General features: G+C 46.1%; 1 protein-coding gene across 2 annotated transcripts in view; it reads left to right on the top strand.

The window, feature by feature from the left end:
- Window positions 1-20,117, top strand: part of GRIK3 (glutamate ionotropic receptor kainate type subunit 3) — a 234,016-nt gene that overhangs the window by 197,606 nt on the left and 16,293 nt on the right. Inside the window, exons 11-13 of one of the 2 annotated variants that reach the window (XM_054012104.1) lie at window positions 227-450; window positions 11,157-11,275; window positions 16,804-17,021. In XM_054012104.1, the coding sequence (XP_053868079.1) occupies window positions 227-450; window positions 11,157-11,275; window positions 16,804-17,021 (561 nt within the window). Of the gene's footprint in view, window positions 1-226; window positions 451-11,156; window positions 11,276-16,803; window positions 17,022-20,117 lie in introns of those variants that run through there. The other variant, XM_054012105.1, reaches the window with a different exon arrangement.

Below are 20,117 nucleotides of genomic sequence, written 5' to 3'. Positions count from 1 at the left end.
TGCCCCAAGTTGGAATAAACATCAGAGGGAATTTACCAAACGCTGCTGCTCCCTGCATTCGGTAGGCTTCTCCCCTGCCCTGAGCGCCGTGAAGTCAGGCTCCCAGGAGGGCGGCCGGTCTGAGGAGGCAGTGTGCTTAGCTGGGGATGGAAGTGCCTTGGTTTCTAATGGCTTCTCTCTCTCTCTCTCTCCCTCTGTCTCTCTCTCCCTCTGTGTTGCCGCACAGAAAGCTGATCTGGCCGTTGCTCCTCTCACGATCACCCACGTCCGGGAGAAAGCGATAGACTTCTCCAAGCCTTTCATGACATTGGGGGTCAGCATTCTGTACCGGAAGCCCAACGGGACCAATCCCAGTGTGTTTTCCTTCCTCAACCCCTTGTCTCCTGACATTTGGATGTACATTCTCCTCGCCTACTTGGGGGTCAGCTGTGTGCTGTTTGTCATAGCCAGGTAAGGGGCGCTCCGATGCCACGGCTCCAGACTGCCACTGCACATCACGCTTGCTGCCCTTTGCCGAGTTCAGAATCATTTTGCTGCTTGATGTCCCACTCCCAAGAGCCTGCAACTTAAACCCGTTCTTCCCTTAATTCAATTACATTTCCTCCATTGCACAGAGACGGGCTGGGTTATTATTGTAGGGCTGCTCATGATTCAGACAGTGTACATGGTTTGTTATTGTACTGTTGGGTTACTTCATAGGGCCTGATTCTGATCTCACTTAAACTGGTTTCACACCATGGCAGCTCCAGTTAAATCAATGAATTTACTCCTGGTTTACTCTGAGTGAAATGATAATCAAGTCTGCTGTTTGGGAGATGGGGTTGAGTTACTTACTGTAGGATCACTCACTGAGATAAGCAGGCTTTGTTATTGTCGGATTGATGATTACGTCTCTACCCACTGGTTTGTTCCTGTAGGGTCAGTCATTCATAGGCACGGTGGTTTGTTATTATACAGTAAGATGCCCTATCAGCGTTAGGGCTGACCATGCTATGCAGTTAAGATGGGATTTCTTAGCAGTGGTATCATGCTGTGCTCTTTGCTTTGCTGTTTGTAGGGTCCCTAGCAGTGCCTGCTGCTTTTCTCGATGGAAATAAACAGCCATGGAACACAGGAATTGGCAGAGTCGAGCAGCCCCTTTAGCTCAATATCTTGTCTCAACAGTTGGCCAGTTCCAGCTGCTTGGAGGTGCCAGAAACTTTGTAGTTAAAATGTTGGGTTAGCTGCCCATAGCAGACGTTCCTTCTACCCCCTTTACTCCCCCCCGCCCCCCATCAGATAGAGATTGGTTTATAGCATTTCAGATATTTTTTTTACCCTGAAAAAAGTAGCTGTGGGTGTTCTCATGTGTAAGCCTCTTTTGAATCACGTTAACCTCGTGGCCCCAGTGATGTGCTGTGGCAATGAGTTCCCCAGGCCAATGATGTGGTTTGGGTTTGTTTGTTTGTAAGTATTTCCTTTTGTCATTGTGAAGCCTGTTGCCTTTCCATTTCATTGACTGTGTCCTAGTTGAGATGAAGTGTAACGGTTGCACCTGATTTATCTTCTCTGTGCCGTCCATTACTGAATAGGCCTTTTTTGTATCACCTCTCATTCATCTCTAACCAGTCCCACTCTCTCGAGCACAGATCGCCCCAGAGCCTCAATCACTTTCACCTTCTCTCGCCGAACCCTCTGCAAGCGATCCCCCAAACTGTCTAGACACTGGCACAACACTGGGAAGCCTGTTGCTATGGCCCTGGCATTGTGCCTGGTTACAAATTAACATGCCGCTAATCTTCACGTTTAAAACCCATTCCTATCTTTAAAAGCAGCAACATTTGCATACATTTGCATGCGTTATTAATTTCATACAGTCTTTGTTTGATGAGATGCACAGTCTGGGGCCGCTTCAGAATGTGCACAGGCGAAGTGTCCGCGTCCCTCCCATTGGACAATGGGCCATACATAAGCTTGTGGGCCTTCCATGCAACAGGAAGTGCCTCTTGGAGGCACTAGTCCCCATTAGCCCTCTCTCGCCTTTTGATTAGTATCCTTAATTGAGCCATTTTGTAATGGCTTTGCTTCCATTTTGCCTGCCACTCATCCATATTTATGGGACACAGAGACAGCCTTGTTTTGGTTGTCTGAAGGGGTCCTCAGGGGTGCTTAATGCAGCACATAAATGAGCTATTATGGCCACGCTTTGCTGTTTATCATTTCAAAGCTCATAAATTGGGCGTGTGGAGAGCAGCCTGCTCCATTGTGGCTGTGCTTTTGAAGTGCCACTCTGCCTGGTGCCATGCGGCTGGAGTTTGCTGTGGGTTTTTTTTCCAGTACCTAGAAGAGCTCTCGATAGTATCCTGATGGGCTACATTTCCTTTGGAAGTCATTGACCATCTGTGTCCCAGAGACCAGCCTGAGACAAATAGCATTGCGAGTTAGGGACCTCACTGTCATTTGTGCCTTGAGAAATCTCTAGCACCCCGGACTGCACCAGCTCTCCGGGGAGGCCTTAGTGCCCGATTGCTTCCTAGGATGGATGGAAAGGTGTTTTCCTTAAAGCGTCCTTCAAAACGAGCAGCCTGCCTCTAATCCACTGACATTTCAATCAGATATTCAAAGCAGAGATTAATTATCAAACTGCAGTATCCAGACTCCATTAACCCCGATGTTCCAGCATTGCTGCAGTTTGCAGCCCTCCTGGGTTCTCTGCAGCATTTAGAAACGATTACCTGGGTTTAGCATGTAATACCCTAATTACACGTAAAGCAGTTGTCAAAGTAAACTCTGCTTAGCAGGCAGAATATTTGTTCTCTCCAGAACATCTGGGCTGGTGAAACAGCTGATTCTTCTTACACTTGTGTAAATCAAGGGTAACTCCACTGACATCAAAAGACGTAACTAGGCCCAGGGTGCTTGGAGGGTAAGTAAAAGGTTTAGTCATACGATGAGAACTATTCTCCTTACCAGTCTCCCAATGAATCTCTAGCAAGTGACAGTACTTAGAGTGTATCTAACCCTTCACAGTGTCCCGTCTCTCTGCAGACATTAACTGTAGCTCTGTAGGAAAGGGATTGTCTGTTTGTACAGCATCTAGCACATTGGGGTTCTGGTCCATGACTGACACTCCTAGAGTTACTGCAATGCAAATAACAAAGGGTAATAATTATCCATAGCTTTATCCCCATTTTGCAGATGAGGCAACAGGCAGAGCTGGTTTAAAAAAAATGAAATTCAGATTTATTTATTTTTGGTGGGGAAGGAGAGTCACATTTTTTTTTATGAAAATTGAATGCCATTTTCCAACCATTTTCCAGACCTGTCCGAGGTCGCACAGGTTGACCGAGGTGGGATCAGGACTCAGTAGTTTCTGGCTTCTACTCCCATGCTAACTCCACACGTTGAGCCGCAGTTGACTTCAATGGGAACCTTGCCCAGGAGGTCACAAATGATAATGGCTGTACATTTATAGAACGCCATCCACCCTCAATAATACCCAAGGAATTTACAATTCAGACATGGACCCAGCCACAAAATTTGGGTCCAGATCCCAAGGTGATGTTATGAGCCAGTCCCTATTAGAAAATTAATAAACAGCTGGTGAATTTCATCCCATAGGTAGCTGCAAATCATGGGAGGATGAGGATCCCTGTATATCATTTGTACCACGGGGATTCTTGTACGTATCACATAGCAACACAACACACCAGTCATTCACTTCCAGGAATATCTTCCATTCAGTACTGTATCTAATTGAAACTGCAGGGGAGCTATGGAGGTAGAGCCAGAGAAGAGAACACCAGCTGCTGAATTACCAATAGTGCTTTTATAGCTTCATAGTTTAAGACCAGAAGCGACCATTAGATCATCTAGCCTGACCTCCTGTAGATCACAGTCTATTAATTTTCACCTCTATACCCCTAACATTGAGCCCAAAGACTTTAATTAGACCAAAGCATTTCAGTCCTTAGCTTGGGGGAACTGGTAGCCTCACCGCACTAGGTGGCATGGCTGAAGAACTACAGAAAAACGTGCTAGAGATCTGCAGAATTTTGCTTTGGCAGCTCTCTTCTGGACCTCCTGATGTCAGTGGGTGTTTTGTCATTGATCCCACTGGGAGCAGGATCAGCTCCTTAGCAGTTTTGCAGTGCCAGAGAGAGATGCTACCAGACACTTAGCAGGGAATGAGATGTTCATCTGGGAAGATGAACACAGGCTAATTATGATTAGCGAAGTAGTCACTGTGATGAGTAATAGCATTATCTCTGCTCTCTGTCTCTGCTAACAATGCGGAACGTTGCTAGATGGACTCTATTGACATAATGACTGTGTTTGATTTCTTGTGTGGTTTGAAATTAGAATTCTAATACATTTTTAGATTTATGAGTTTACGTTTCCTTCTTCACAGTGGGGACCAAAAAATCCCTAAAGCTCATCCTGTTTTTCCTTTCCAGACATTTTAAAAGGTATTGATGAAACCTAAAACAGAAAAACCTTTTCAATGAACTGTGACGAAAGGCACAAAGGAAACTGGAAATGAACTGCCAGCTCACCCACAGGTGGAATGGAATTAGGGAGTTGACCTTTATAAAGAGGAAATTCTGAATGATTCTTGCACTGGGCCAAATGGTGTATTGTAAAATGGATGGGGCTGCTTACCCAAATGCACACTGATGAACCTCTGTGTTATCCACAGGGGCGTATGCATTCAGCAGCTGTCTGCTACAAAGGCTGATAGGAGTCCCACACAGAATAAAGTTTTGAGATCTCCATTGTCCAGTGACACGCACTGGCCCCTGCTTGCCACTAGAGGGGGAATTGTTCACCATCTGGATGGGGGATTTTGGCTGCAGCGTCTGCTACACACAAACACGCATGTGCCTACACTCCGAAGTGGGGAGTTCTCTCTTGTTTTCTGACACGTATAGATAGGAAAGGATCTGAATGCTCTGATCTGTTGGGGCTTGTGTCCGGAGCACGGGAGGGGGACTCTGAAGAGCTGTGTTCTCTGTGGCTCCGCTTTGGGATCTAGGGCAGGCCACTTGCACCTCTCAGGCCCGCTTTGCTGGTGTAGCACTGCAAGTGAGAGGGCCATATGCATACCGAGAGCAAGAGGTGTCAAATGGTAACAGCATGTCTGTGATGCGGTCTGAGATCCTGCAATGGAAGGGGCTAGCAGCGTTAACTCTAGTTTTTTCTGACTCTTTGACAAATGGGAGAAAAGAACAGCTTTGATGACTGCCTTCGGTTCCCTGGGCAAACCCCCCCCATTGCAGAGTAACCTCTTCTGGAGGTCTTGGCTAGAATGACCTGCGGCATCTCCTGCTGAATGAGCACGTGGGAGAGTGGAACCCCCCACAGTGCTACCCTGCCCTATGCCAAGTTTACCCAGCATTTCTTAGCTGCCTTGGCTAAAAGGGTGCTCTTAAGTGCTGGTGGGACTGAGTATTATTGTAGGGTTTGTTATTGTAGGGTTGCTGCAGAGTGCTAATAGGGCTGTGTACATTGGGCTGGGTGACTGGAAAGCTGCAGGGGTGGCTGGGTGTGGTTTATCCATTGGGGAGAAATGGCTGGGGTGCCTTTTTGTCTCAGGAACCCACAGAAACAGTTTTGCTTTTGAACAGAGCTAAGACAGCCCCCAGGAGCAATCCAGGAGCTGGTTCCTGGCTGCCATCAGAACTGAACCTACACATGAAAGAGCCCCGGCTGCTGTTAATATTATTCCTATCACCCCGTCATCTCGTCCTGCATTAATGTTATAACGACGTGTATCACTGAATGGCAAGGATCAGGATCCTAATTACCAGAGTTAATTAGCACGTGGCCATCAGTGCTGCTTCATTTCCAGTAACGTCTCTATTCAGCGCTGACAGATGTCACTGGTCTGGTCGCTGAGATTACAGGAGTGACGCACGTTCACAATTCAAGCTGCAATTTGCTCCTTCTTAAACTCTACCTGATGATTCCAAAGGGGACACTCTGGATTCTCAAATCCACTTCACGGTGCACTGCATATCCCGGGCCAGAATGATGAGGGAACTCCTTCCATATTTAGCTCGGCTTGCCAACCGGATTGTACCAGAGCACCTTGAACTCTTGAAGTCTCCAATGAATCTGGCTGTCCACCGTCAGAGTGTCCGTATCTCCTCAGGCTGAGGGTCTCAGCCCCAGAAAAGTTTGAAGCCTGGCTCCATTGTGAAGTGGCAGGTTTGGTCTCACTTTGCATGGCCGAAATCCGGGAATTGAAATGGGTTAACATTCAGTTCTTCCATGTCATTTATCACTTGCTGTTCCCTAGCTTTCCATCCAGCCTCCTTCGGTCTAGTTTGTACTGATAAAATGTACAGATTTGTAGCAAAGCTAATGCCTGAGTCACGTCATGATGCCTGCAATGTAATATGGCATTTTTCCTCTCCGGTTACTTACAGGATGCAATCATTTAGAGGCCCCTTTGCATGTAGAGTTTCTGTCTTGCCTCCTCTTTCTAATAATAGGTTCTGCTTCGGCCATTTTCTTCTGCCCTAGTGCCCTTTTAAGGAATTTCTAGCATCCAGTGTGATTAAAGTTGTACAGGAATGATCCTTTAACAGATGCAGATGGAGAGCGAGAGATATCACGGGAAAAATGCTGGATTTATTTATGGTCTCCAGACATAATGGAAACAATACCTGTTCCTGACCCTCGCAAAGCCTCTGGAAGTTATAGTCTCAGAAGAAAAACAGTCAAAATAGTCAAACTGTAATTCAAAGACATGCGCCTCCCAGACTAGGCACCAGGGGCCTCTGTCAAAGTTATCATCGTAGGTCAATGACACTTAAAACTGACTCGGGGACTATTTAGAGGCAGGTGAAGGATGTATTTGATCCATCATCACTTTTAATCAGTCTTTCCTGCTTCTTGATGGGGCCACTGCCTCCAACCACCCTGCTCCCCAAAGAGCCATAAATGCTAGAGATATAGAACGGCTTCATGGCAGTAATTTGTCTGGTGACACTTGTACAAAGATCCAAGCCAGCCGTGCAGCCGGCTGTTCCCTTCTAATGGTCACCTGTTGCTCTCAGTGACATGATCCCCAAATTACGGCTAATCAGGGAATCATGCACAAAGGTTTTTAAATATTTTAATCCTAACAAGGGCCATGCCACCCATGAGAGACTTCTCTGGAGATGCAATTTAGCCTCAAAGGACTTTGTGATAGATCCTTGCTTTCTACTTGAGCCTTCTTTGAAATGCTTCCCCCTCTCCCTGCAAAGAAAGACCAAAAAAATTGTATTTTCTCATGAACTATTTCACTTGAAACCTGTTCCTCACATGGAGGGGGTTGAGGGGGAAGGAAAGCCTGCGCCCTCATGAATCCTTAGCAGCCCCCATTTATTGTGGCTCCAGCGAGAGAGAAGGCCAGGAATGAACCCCTCAATGCCTTCATTATGTGTCTCTTGCTTTCATGGTCCCATGAGCCTTTTCAGGCACTGAAGTCACTGCCCCTGCTTTGCAGTCTCCTGAATATTTCTCTGTAATTTGAGCAGCACTACGAGGTTCTCACTCAGAGACCTTGAAGTTCTTCAGTGTGTCATCTTGTTGGGCTTATTTGATCTTCCCAATTCCTCTTCCATTTTATATTCTTTCAGTTGGCAGCCGGAGAAAGTTTTTATCTAATTCTTCAACTCTGACTTCAGTCAATAGGTCTGGCTTGCTCACTATATTTTATGTACTCTCAGTTTAAAGCACTGGCACACTTGAGCCCAGGCCATTAAAGAAATAGGCAGTATTTAAAGCTGACTTTGATTTCAGTACAATTTTTTCTTCCTTTCTAATTTCTTTTTAAAGCAGAAGGATGGCTAAAGGGATAAACCAATCAATACCTAGACAGACCAGTATTATTGTACTGCTCAAACCAAAGCAGGGTGCTGAGTGTTGTGCAAACACTGGTAAGAGATAGCCCCTGCCCCAACGAGCTCACAATCTAAATAGACCAAGCAAACAATGAGAGGAAGGATGGAATATTATCCCCATCTGACAGATAAGAAACTAAGGCACAGAGAAAAGAAGTAACTTGCCCAAGGTCACACAGTAGGTCTGTGGCAGAGCCAGGAATTGAACACAGACCTCCAGAGTCAAGATCCTCCGTCCCCTCAGCTGAGAGTGCAGTTGGGGTCCATGTCACAAGAATCTCCCACTTGTACCTTTGTTGGCAGTATTAGCAGAGATGTCTACAATTCAATGGGTCATGGAGACATCTATGTCCCCCCAAGGGTGGCTCTGGCAGGTCGGGATTGAGACACTTTAGTTGGGCAGAGCCAGGGAACCCTGCACTGCTGCTGCCAGTCATGCATGTGAGTGAAAATGCGGGAAGGAATGTGGTCTCCGGAATAGGAATTTACGTACTGCACTGACTGGCACATGGAGAACAGAGATGGACAAAGCTCTTCATCACAACATTTCTGACCAAACAAATGTTCCTGTAGTAATAATAATAATTCCATTTTCATTGATCTTTGGAGGGTTTTCATTGGGGGGGGGGAAATCATTCATTTTCAGTTGCCAGATTTCTTCAACATTTTTGGATATTAACTGAAAATGTTCTGATGAAAACTATAAAGGTCATTAACAGGGGGAAAAATAACTTCTCAACATGGAGGAATGGATGGATTTATCTATCAGATCCCTCGCATGGCACAAATATACTCAAAATTAATTTGCAAGATTTTGTGAAGTACAAAGTCCTGTGATGCCCCCATTTAGTCCATACCTCTGGCAATTCAGGATTGTTCCCTACAGCAGTGTTTCCCAAACTTGGGATGCCGCTTGTGTAGGGAAATCCCCTGTTGGCCTGGGCCGGTTTGTTTACCTGCCGCATCCACAGGTTTGGCCGATTGCGGCTCCCACTGGCCGCGGTTCGCTGCTCCAGGCCAATGGGAGCTGCTGGAAGCGGCGGCCAGCACATCCCTTGGCCCGTGCCACTTCCTGCAGCTCCCATTGGTATGGAGCAGTGAACCATGGCCAGTGGGAGCCACGATTGGCTGGACCTGCGGACGCGGCAGGTAAACAAACCGGCCCAGCCCGCCAGGGGCTTTCCCTACACAAGCGGCATCCCAAGTTTGGGAAACACTGCCCTACAGGGTATTTTCTAGTGCTTTGGTCAGTCTAGTTTTTAATTTTCCAATTTTAATATTTAATGTTCTATATGTGCAAAGGTGAAGGTGTGCCACTTTCTGCAAAAGCACCATTATAAGGTTCCTTTCAGTGCCTAAAGTCTGAATTCCCCTCTCCCCAACCCCCCAAAGACATCTGTCCCTCTCTGATTGAGGAAGCCCAATAAAACGAAATGGGACATCTCCCCAAAGAGCACAGTACATGGTGTAGACCTACAAGTTATTTTAAAACACCTCTCCTAATACAAACGCTGGGCTGCAGGATTTGAGGCAGAAGCTACAGGGATTTCTGAAGGAAGCTGAGCTGATAATAATTAATATGTCTGGTTCAAAAGCAATTATGCCAATTATGTCTTTAATTTAATCACTGCAAAATTTGGGACTCTTAGCAAAGTGAATAAACAGCTCTAAAAATATTAGCATCTCTCCTGACGAGAGTCCCCTCAGGATCCTGGCTGAGTGAGTTCCATTAAAAGCTGTATTTACCCATCCATCTTAGGCAGGGCTTTCAGCTGTGACTGCTGTGCAGAGAGGCGACAGGGCGACATGCTGTTGATTTTGTCTGTCAACTGATGGGCTGGGCACGAGAACAGACCTGTGCAATTAACAGACTCCTACATTCCCTACCTGCCGGCACCGGGTCTGCATTTGCTGGAGCCAAGCTGCAAGCTGCAATACTTGTTGGGGCTGTAGACAGTGCTTCTGTTAAGTAGCCCACTGGCACCTCCCCTGGCTCAGCTGGTGTTTGCTGTGTTAAGCTCATCTCAGCTGCAAGTAAGTCTTTGCAGAGCTAACCCAATGACAGGGAAGAGGGGTTACACTTCTCCAGGTTGCTAGGGGCTGAAATGGAGCATCTTGTATATACCTTCCTTATACTCTTGCCTGAAGTACCTAGCCCACAGTTCCTAGCACATCTGTCGGACCCAGAGCATTCTGGGAGATTTTGCAAGGCCACTGATGCATTGTGGGACACTGAGTCAGCAGCTCGTTCAATGGTTTCATCTACCACCCACTGGCATGAAAACAGTTCTGAATTAGTCAGTATTTAACCCTGGTGAAGCATATTCTTCTCCAAACGGCAATTAGCAGACTTGCAAACCAGCGTGAGCACATCTGTACTAGTGCTTGGGTGCCAGGGGTTCTATAATTGCTTTAGGGGGGACAACAGCAGTTAGCCTGGCATATTTCAGTAGCGTAGGCAAGTCTTGACAGCAAAGTTATTCTAGGGGGAAAAGGGTTAACTCCAGTGGGAGAGATGCAGGCACCCCCTACCTCCACTGTGAGGCTGTGCAGGGCTCCTCTGAATGTGCTGTTGTGCCCACTGCAAAAGACTTGTGTTTCTGCAAAATGTTCCTCTTCCAACAGCGGTTAAAACACAAACAGATCCTCCAGTGCTCCAGGGGAAAGAAGCTCCCCAGGGTCCTTTGAAATACTACACTTTGCATGAGATAACGCTGAAAAATTGTAGCAGAGTCTGCTCGGTGGAGACAGAAGAGCCCTTCGTTCATACGAGGTGCGAGAGAAGCGCCTGTGTTTGTGCCTCATTCTTCTGTTGATCATGTATGACTGGAAAGTCCTCTGCCATGCTTTTCAAAAGGGGCTGGTGACTTTGGGGGCCCAACTAGGGTGACCAGACAGCAAGTGTGAAAAATCGGGATGGGGGTGGGGGGTAATAGGAGCCTATATAAGAAAAAGACCCAAAAATTGGGACTGTCCCTATAAAATCGGGACATCTGGTCACCGTAGGCCCAACCTGAAACGCCATAAAGGGGCCTAGTGCTGAGCGCCTATCGTCTGAAATGCAGGCCTCTTTATAGTTGGGCTCCCCAAACTTGAAGTTCCCCAAACCACTAATCACATTGGAAATTCTTGGCCACGCTTCTCCCGTGACTTCCGATATAGAAATGTCAGGGGTCAGCGGGCACCCTGGAGCAGCTCCATGGGCATGACAGCTCTGCCTTTCCCGGCCCATTCGGCCCTTCTCGTGCAACCTCGCAAATAACACGATCTTGTTTTCCCCAGGTTCAGCCCGTACGAGTGGTATGACGCTCACCCCTGCAACCCGGGCTCAGACATCGTGGAGAATAACTTCACCCTGCTCAACAGCTTCTGGTTTGGAATGGGAGCACTAATGCAGCAAGGTACAGCTGGCTCCCCCTGGCCCCCACCACACACACACCCCCTGCTATTTTCTGTGACCGAGAGAGCTTTTGTTTGGTGCCTGGTTTTTGACAGGAGCAAGTTAAAACATAGTTGTGCTTGTCAAAAACAACCAACTGTAGCAAAAAGAATAATGTGGCAGCCCTGGGCCCTGGTTGTCACACAGCGCTAGAGCCATGGAGACGAGCTATGTCACTGCACGCTGACAAGCACAGACATTGGGTTTGAAATTGTGGAGTTTGTCTCTTAACAATTACAGAAGTGCTTGTCAACACCGGCTTTTTGTCTCCACGCTGGATAGGCAGTTAGCTGCAGGAACTGGGAGATAGCTCTCCGCTGACAGTTTTACTGCTCATGGTATCCACCGTGGGATGAAATATTTGTCTCTCCTGTTACTCTTTCTGATTGAGATGTACCATACACATGTGGCTCGCTCAGATAGAAGCAACTCTGCGGAGAGTTGGTTGGATTTGTGTGTGTTGTATACAATCCAGGGCTTTGCGTTATCCAGCTGCACGTGTGCCAGTCAGCCTAGAGCAAACAAGGTCAGAAAGGGGTTAATTAGATAAATGCCTAAGTGGAATTAATCTGATCAATGGAAACCAGCCATGACTTAGAGCTCAGGCAGGTCCTGGAGACTATGTAGGGCATAATTCATTTGCAATGATTTTCGTTTCGTTTGTAGACGCTATTCACTGCTTTGTGTAGCTGGCAGGAAATAAGGGAGAAAGGACATTAAAACCAGTATGGCAAAGAACTAACCCAGCCTGAGATATGAATCCAGATGCCTCAGCCTGAGGCACTGGTACTGAGACACTCCAGAAAGACTGAAAAGTTCCTCATCTGTCACAGGAGGCTGGGCCTGGAGGATTCTTCTTTGCTCACCCAACAGAGACCGGCGTGTTCTTTTTCATCTTATCTCCTCATGACGGTGGAGGCAGGAGAGTGCTCACCTCCTGCTCTGAATTATCGAAAACAGAGATTGTTTCCACTGTAGAAGTTGCTGTAATTTATTTGGGGAAGCGCCTGCCCTGCGGTAAAATAGGCTGAGCTAGCGCAGAATGGAATAAGCGCTTCCATGAGGACTATCAGTTAGAACCATGCTGCCCAATCTGCCGTCAGCAGAGACCTCCAGCTTCATCCTTCTCATTATAAAAAAGCCCCCTTTCCATTGCCATGTTCTTCCTACCCTCCAAGTTCTGAAATCGCCTGGACCTGCTGACCTCCTGGGCACGTCGCAAAGCCCGTCTGTCTGAGCCGGCCTTGGTGTAGGCCCGAGGGAGGTTTGAGTCCGGTGGGAAGTCTGGTGGCAGTGTTAAGCTGTACTAGTCCTGTGATGGGTGACTGGATGGTGCTCAGTAGGGCAGGGGAAAGGAAATGTGGCTACTGCTGCTGCTTTGGATGGTTTATGTTTGGCAATTCCAGTGTCACATGGAGCTTGACATCGGAGTTTTACACAGATGCCAAGAGTGCCCAGGTAGGGTTGCCAACTTTCTAATGGCACAAAACTGAACACCCTAGCCCTGCCCCTTCCCTGAGGCTCCGCCCCCTTCTCTGAGGCCCCTTCCCCTCTCCTTCCCCAAGGCCTCGCCCCCCACTCATTACAGTCCCCCTCCCTTGGTGGCGCACTCTCCCCCACCCTCACTCACTTTCACTGGGCTGGGGCAGGGGTTTGGGGTAGGGACTAGCCTGCCTTAGCGCCGCAGCACCACCAACCAGACCTTTAACAGCCCGGTCGGCGGTTCTGACCGGAGCCGCCAGGGTCCCTTTTCGACCAGGTGTTCCAATCAAAAACTGGACACCTGGTCACCCTATGCCCAGAGCATGGAGTAGAGTTACCAGGAGGCCTAAATCGATATAAAGAATAAATAAACTGGGTTACTAAATCTTAGGGGTCAGCCAGGCCCCAGCCTCTTTGTATGAGTGAAGTTTTGCACCCCTTATCTTTGTGCCTGTAGTTTATTGTGGATGCGGAATCTCCCATTTAGACAGCCCGGCAACTTACTGACACATGTAAAAAACCAACAATACGGGTGCAGTTTTTATAGGCACAAACTATGTCAGAAATAGGAAATCTGAAAATATACCCCTAAAGGATCAGCTGGAGGTGCATCTTTGTGTTTATATGTGTGTGTGTATATGTGTGTGAGGATACATTATGTTACAATCCATCTCAGCTGCTTAAATTCACTAGGTGGGGCAGTAGCCCCCCATCTCTCTTTCTCTGGTGACACAGCTTTCATAATTTAAGCAATTCATTTACTTTCAGGAAGATCTAACCTGCTTCACACCATTCACTGGTCATTAGTAGAATCAGCTCTCACACAATGCATGTGGCTGAGAATGTAATATTTCTTCCCATGTGGTTACTCCATCCTAGCATTGCACTGAAGGGAGAACAGACAATGGACAGATCCTAAAATAACAGAACCCTCTGAGTAAGGCTTTGGTCATTCACTAGGTACCGCATCCAAAATATCAGATGGGTTTCAGCTCAGTGAATTGAGAAGAAGTTAAAAAACTACAAACACATCCACTGATCCTTGGCACAGGTAATTCATAAAATACTCCTAGATGGTAATAGGGCCTCCTGCTGGAACACTCATTTTGATGGACTCCATAGCTGCCAATTAAATAAAGTCCAGTTGAAAGTACCTTCAAACACCTGTTTCCTTAGCTAGCAGTGTAAATGTTCATCACCTAAGGAGAGCTGTATAATGAAAGTACAATCTATAGTGTCTTTCCTCTCCCACATGTCTTCTCCACATCCCATCTGTGTCCCAGTCTTGAGGAAGCCGTGCACCATTTGACAAAACATACGAGGGCGCTTTCCCAAAACGCCCTTCGATGCTATCTGCATGAGTGATTGTTTGAGGGGTTCTTTGATACCATGGTGACAGGAACCTTAGAAACAGGATGGAGGGATTAGAGCAGAATTGTTTCAAGGAGAGCAGAGGCTCAACAGGAGACTTCTTTTAATTAGAGTCTTCCAAATTTCAAAAACAAACTTTAAAAGTAAGTAAACTCGACCTGATGATCTGCCAAGGCCCAGCGGTGGGGCACAGTACGTGGCAGAGACCCAGAGTGTGGGACATAAAAGAATTACCCATGCAGGAAACAAACAGCGGCAGGATCCCTTCACTTAGTGTGACCAACTCTGTTTATAGCCTCAGTCTCAGGATGCTTTATTCTTTGCTGTGAATAATTTTCTGCAGTCAAGTGAGAGGCCGCCATGGAGCTTTGGGACTGGAATGGGGGCTGTTTGAGAGGGATGACTGAAATGAGTTCAGAAATAGCCAGGTACATGTCTGTGCAGAGCGGGGTTTGGAGCTCAGCAGTCAGCGGTCCCCTGCCTTACTTGGGTGTCATTGGTCTGGTTGCATATCCAGGAATGAGAGTGACACTGGGCCAGTGGAAGAACAATATCTGACCATTTGTCAGAATGAGACCTGGGGGGTGGGGGCAGGGGTAAGTGAGAGAAGTGAAAGAGAAGAAAGACACACGTTTGTGGGTTCGGGAAAAAAAAGGTTCTTCCAAGCAGGTTTTTAAGTTGAAAAGAGAAAGTTTGTACAGAAAGTGTCTAGTGCTTTTTTCAAGACCCTGAACCTCCATTGACAAAAGGCTGTATCTGCATTGCTGAATCCTACACTGCTCCCTGCCCTGCACACTGTGGGTGCAGCTCATGTCTAGCGCAGGCAGGCACAGCTCCACAGGCCCTCGGTGCCCTAGGAGAGCCCGGGAAACTCACTCCCATCCCACGTGTTACCATGCAAGGTGTTTTTCCTGGTACGGCTCACTCGGCTGGTCCCAGCTCCTTTACAGCCTCTGCTGTTCCATTTGGGCTCTTCAGTTGCTTGTCAAGCACCATCTGGTTTTAACATTTGCCCAGATTGGCGCAAACAGTCTGTTTGCGAGAGGCTGGAGCTCGAATGGGAAAGGAGTGGCTGGATTCAGATTGTGAGAGGTGCCAGGGATGGCTGTGTGACTTACTAGGGCTATAAACCCTGCCAGCTTTTCTGTAGAAAGAAAACTTCATGCTCAGCTGAAACTTGTCTCACCAACTAATTTCACGTAGGACTTGGTCCAAAGCCCACCAGAGCCAATGAAAAGGCTCCGATTGGATTCATAGCCGTGACCATTTACACCAGAGGCTTGTTCCTCCGAGTTACCCTTGCCCAAACGAGGACATACCATGTGAACTGGCTGTTCACTTACAACAGTTTGAATTTCAAAGGTGGCATACACACAGTGAACTAGGCACAAGGGAGTCCCAGTGCAAGGATTTGTTTGGTGAGTAATTTTTAAGTCAGGAATAAAATTCAAGAAAATTGTGATCTGGTTGCAGACAATTCCAGAATGGAGAAATGAAATGTATCGTGCACATGATTAATGATGAATTATTTCACCCAGATCCACTTATAGTCACAGCAGGGAAACTAAAAGAACCCAAAGCATGAGTTCAGTGACACCCACAAGAAATATTGTTGTGTCCCCCCCCTGCCGGCACTGTAGCATCATTTAATAACGATTCTTCCCGGAGCTGGACAAGGTCAGTATCCAGGGAGACATTGTAGCAGGATGAATCATTCCCTTACTGGATGCAGTTAATTTAGAGGTCCCCTGTGTTGCTTTTAACTCCATTCTACATCTAATTCAAAAATGGTTTTCAAAGCCTTCAGCTGCACCAAAAGATGAGATGGAATGGAGCAGGAATAAGCTCTTGATGAGACAACATTGCTTCCTCAGGCACCTAATGTGGGGGAAATGCTGCATTATGTACCACACTTTAATGCCACGCTCCTTAAATTGCCTCGCAGAATCCAACTTTCCATGCAAATTCCAGATCAGAAATGTCATCTGACTGCAGCTGTTTCAAACCCAGCCACTTTCCCCATTTTTAATCCGTGTCTCACGAGATTGCAAAAATAGCACAGCCCATTTAGTCCTTCATCTCCGTTCAGTCAAAGTCATTCCAGACATGTTGCACCTTTCATGCTGGAGAGTGTCTCCTACTTTTCTGCCTCCCGCAGCTATTCAAAGTAATGGATCCTGATCATTTCTTTGTTGCACTGTTTGATTTTTTTAAAGCCTTGTGTATTTGAATACTCCCCCTTGAATGAGGCCTTTGAGAAGTAATTCATATAAAAGCAAAGCGCTTTTTAAATGGCAGAGCAAAACACTCATAAAAGTTCATACATGGCTTGCTGTTTAAATCTCATAAAAGCAGCCTAGTTAATTACTTCAGTTTTGAAGGTTTCCTGTAAATTGTGCACTGTACCCAAGGTCAGCAATAAAGAGAGAAAATTCTGCAAATGCTACAGAAAAAAAATCCAGATTTCCTTGTATGCAAGACGTCTGGGTAATTTGCATGAAAAACAATTGGCTTAATTTGTGCAGTTGTTACAGTTCAGCAATGTGACCTAGTGCTTGGAATATGTACTGTTTCCTTTTTATTTCTTTTCTCTCTTTATTTTCCAATTCCTTTAAGCTGCTTTTCCTACTCTCCCAGGGTCTGAGCTGATGCCCAAAGCTCTGTCTACACGGATCATTGGCGGCATCTGGTGGTTCTTCACGCTCATCATCATCTCGTCCTACACAGCCAACCTTGCTGCCTTCCTGACTGTGGAGAGAATGGAATCCCCCATCGACTCGGCAGATGATCTGGCAAAGCAAACGAAAATAGAGTATGGAGCTGTGAAGGATGGAGCTACCATGACCTTCTTCAAGGTGAGATCAAACATATGCATTCCACCCTCGAGGCAGAAATGCAAACACACAAGGAATGGTACCAAAGCAATGTTCTCAGACCAGAGGGAATAAGAGCAGAGAAAAACTAGTTATATCACATAGTCCATTTCCCCTCCTATTAATGCAAAGTTGTTCCCTCTTGCATCTTTGCTAGGACTTTGTCCACACCCATTCAAAGTCACCCAGGCTATGAAACATCCATAGCTCGCTTCTGCCAGATGCTAATTGGTGTTAGAAATTTTAAATGGCATTGATTTTACAGCTTCAGAGATACAAAGACACTGGGTAATGCTGGCTCAGACACTCCAGATGGAAGATGTATTCCCAAATCAAGGCAGAGCTTCTGTGCAGCTTATACTAAACTCCTCCAGAAAGTCTTATTTTCCCCAGGCATCTTCCAGACCTTCACAACTCCCCTAGTCCCTCTCCTCCTCCGGCTCAATGAGAATGCCCTGAAGCCCTTGAAGACAAACTGATAGGCTTCTAGATGAATTCAGAATCAAGAGGAGAGAGATTAAAAATGAAAACTAGAGCTGGACAAATGCTGCAAACACCTTTCCACCTTTTTTTTTTTATTTGCATTTTTAAGCAACGTCTCTTGCCCCATGTACATTCACTGAAATATTCACATAAGCATGTCTTACTAGCATGAATGTTCTCAAATAGCAAATTTCAAACTTTCTGGGAACTTTCAGACCAGAAACCTGAGAGTTACATTCGCCCAGGCAGGGAACAGAAACACCACCTGCCTGATCTGACCAACCGCAACTAACCAACACAGGTCAAATAGAATGAAACAAAGCACAGGGAATAATTTTGAAGGACAAGTGGTTCAGGAGAAGGGTCAGATCCGCTAACCTTCTGTGGCCCATTTTTCTCACAGGTGCTGAGGGAGGGGGCGGTTTGCACAGAGGAGGTTTTTTTATCTACTCATAAGAGCATTAGGTTGGGGTTGAGTAGCTATTTATCTGCCTAGGTTGGAATAAATAGTCTGTTCCTTGTTACAGTATGAAACTGTCCATTTTTAGTTGTTATCAGGTCTTGTATAGCACAGGATGGGCACCTGCTGATGGTGTTACATCTTTAATAAATCATAAGAATAAACAGCATAAATAAATTCAAGAAAATCATGTTTTCAGACGCAAAGAGATTAAAGTCATCAGTTAAACTTACTTCATGGACTGCTAATAAGTAAAAGACCCTTATCTCTGCCTTGGGCCTATTACATACAAAGCTTGTATAGTCTCAGGTTATTCCCTTGCTACAAGGTTTTTGTTATAACACTATTCCTCCCCCATCTCTGAATACATTGGGCCAAATATTCCATCTATGCTAGGGTCAACAGGATTGCGGAGCTGGAATTTAGGAATCACAAGGAGCAAGAATATTTCCAGGATCATTCCACCGTGGTCTTCAGAAAACAATTTAATGCAATTTTCTGCCCACCCCTTCCCGCCTGTTTTGGAGGAGCAAGGAAATACAACATGCCAAATGTAGACCCATTCATTGTCCCAGAACTGAACTTTCAGGTGTGTCTAGTGATTTGGGGTAACTGATGAGCACCACCTTAAAGGGGCCTGATTCTGAGTGTGTTGGTGTTCAACACTTTCTGAAAACCAGGCCCCGTGAAGGTGTCTTACGATGCACATTTAAACCCCAGTCTACAAGTTAGCTGGTGTGTGACTGACAGCACGATCATGTTCCCAAGACTAATGCTAAAGGCACAGGGTGGACACAAGCCATGGAGAACAAACATCAACCAGTTTTCAGTCAAAATAACAGTTGTTGGGACACAAACAGAAGGTTCAGCACATGTTGAACTTGCTGGAGAAGCATTGCCCAAGTGGCATGGAAGAGCTTTACTCTGCCTAACAATAGATCTTCGGGGTTTCCACCCTCTCCATCACACGCTCTCTCAAATCCAGACAGATAGCAAGAGTAAGTAATTTCCTGCTCTAATGTGAAGCATATTAAAGAAACAGGAACCCAACAGATACCTTCATTCAGGACATAATAGAACAATAGCATCTGGTAGGACTCAGAGAGTAACTAGCTATTGTGACATACATCCAACCTGTGTTAATATTTTATCAAGCACTAAGCACCTTGGAGAAAAAGACCCATGGCAAAGGAAAGGGGAAGAAAACAAAACAACAAACCCAAGCAGAAAACAAACCAGAGAAAAGGAATCTGATGCCTGCTTTGTCTCTTGGCAATTCCATGTTAAGGCTTTTAGGCCACACCTATGAAAGTCTATGCAGTGCAATGCCACCAATACATTGCAACCACGTCATGGAAGGCAAATTACATGAATTCCTTCCATTTAAAAGGAAATTAATTTTAGAAGTTGTCCGACACAGCAGAGAACATGCAAAGAGCTGTTGCCTTTTTACTGCTGCTTAGAAGATGAAAATTAATTAAGAGATTTAAAAAAGTCTTTGAAACCACAATTGGGTTGTAAAAGTATGTGTTAAAAACGAGAGAGGGAGACGATAAAGGAGAGTGGGAAATGGGGAGGAACTTATCTAGGAATTAGCCTCCTTTGCGAACATGACCTGGTTTTTATGTTTTGAGGATGATTTTTTAATATTCCCTTGCAAGGAAGAGATTGAGACTGGAGAATGCAGGCTTTTACTCTGTGCCACTGGTATCAGTCACAACCAGGAGGGGATGTTAGACCCCGATTCACCAAAGCACATCAGAGCTTAGAAAGGGAAAGTTGTTAGCTCTGATGACTGTCTGTCTGGTGGCCAGTGTAAAAGGAGATCCCAATCCAGCCACTGGGATCACACTGACACTTACCGAACCCCCATTACTATCATGTTTGAATACCTTGCCATCATTAGTGAATGTTATCCTCATAACACCCCCTCCGGTGGGGAAATCCTATCCCTGTTTTCACAGCAGGGGGACCTGAGGCCCAGCGTAGGTGAAATGACTTGCCCAAGTTCATGTAGAAAGTCCACAGCTGACCTGGGAATTTAAACCAGGTCTCCTCAGTCCCAGTCTAGCACTCCAGCCGGTTCCGATCACATAACAGACCATTTGCATGGATTACTCTGGTGTAGGTGTTTT

The sequence above is a fragment of the Malaclemys terrapin genome, chromosome 22, assembly GCF_027887155.1.
Source record: "Malaclemys terrapin pileata isolate rMalTer1 chromosome 22, rMalTer1.hap1, whole genome shotgun sequence".
Taxonomy (NCBI): Eukaryota; Metazoa; Chordata; order Testudines; family Emydidae; genus Malaclemys; species Malaclemys terrapin.
This window is presented reverse-complemented; position numbering and strand designations above follow the sequence as displayed.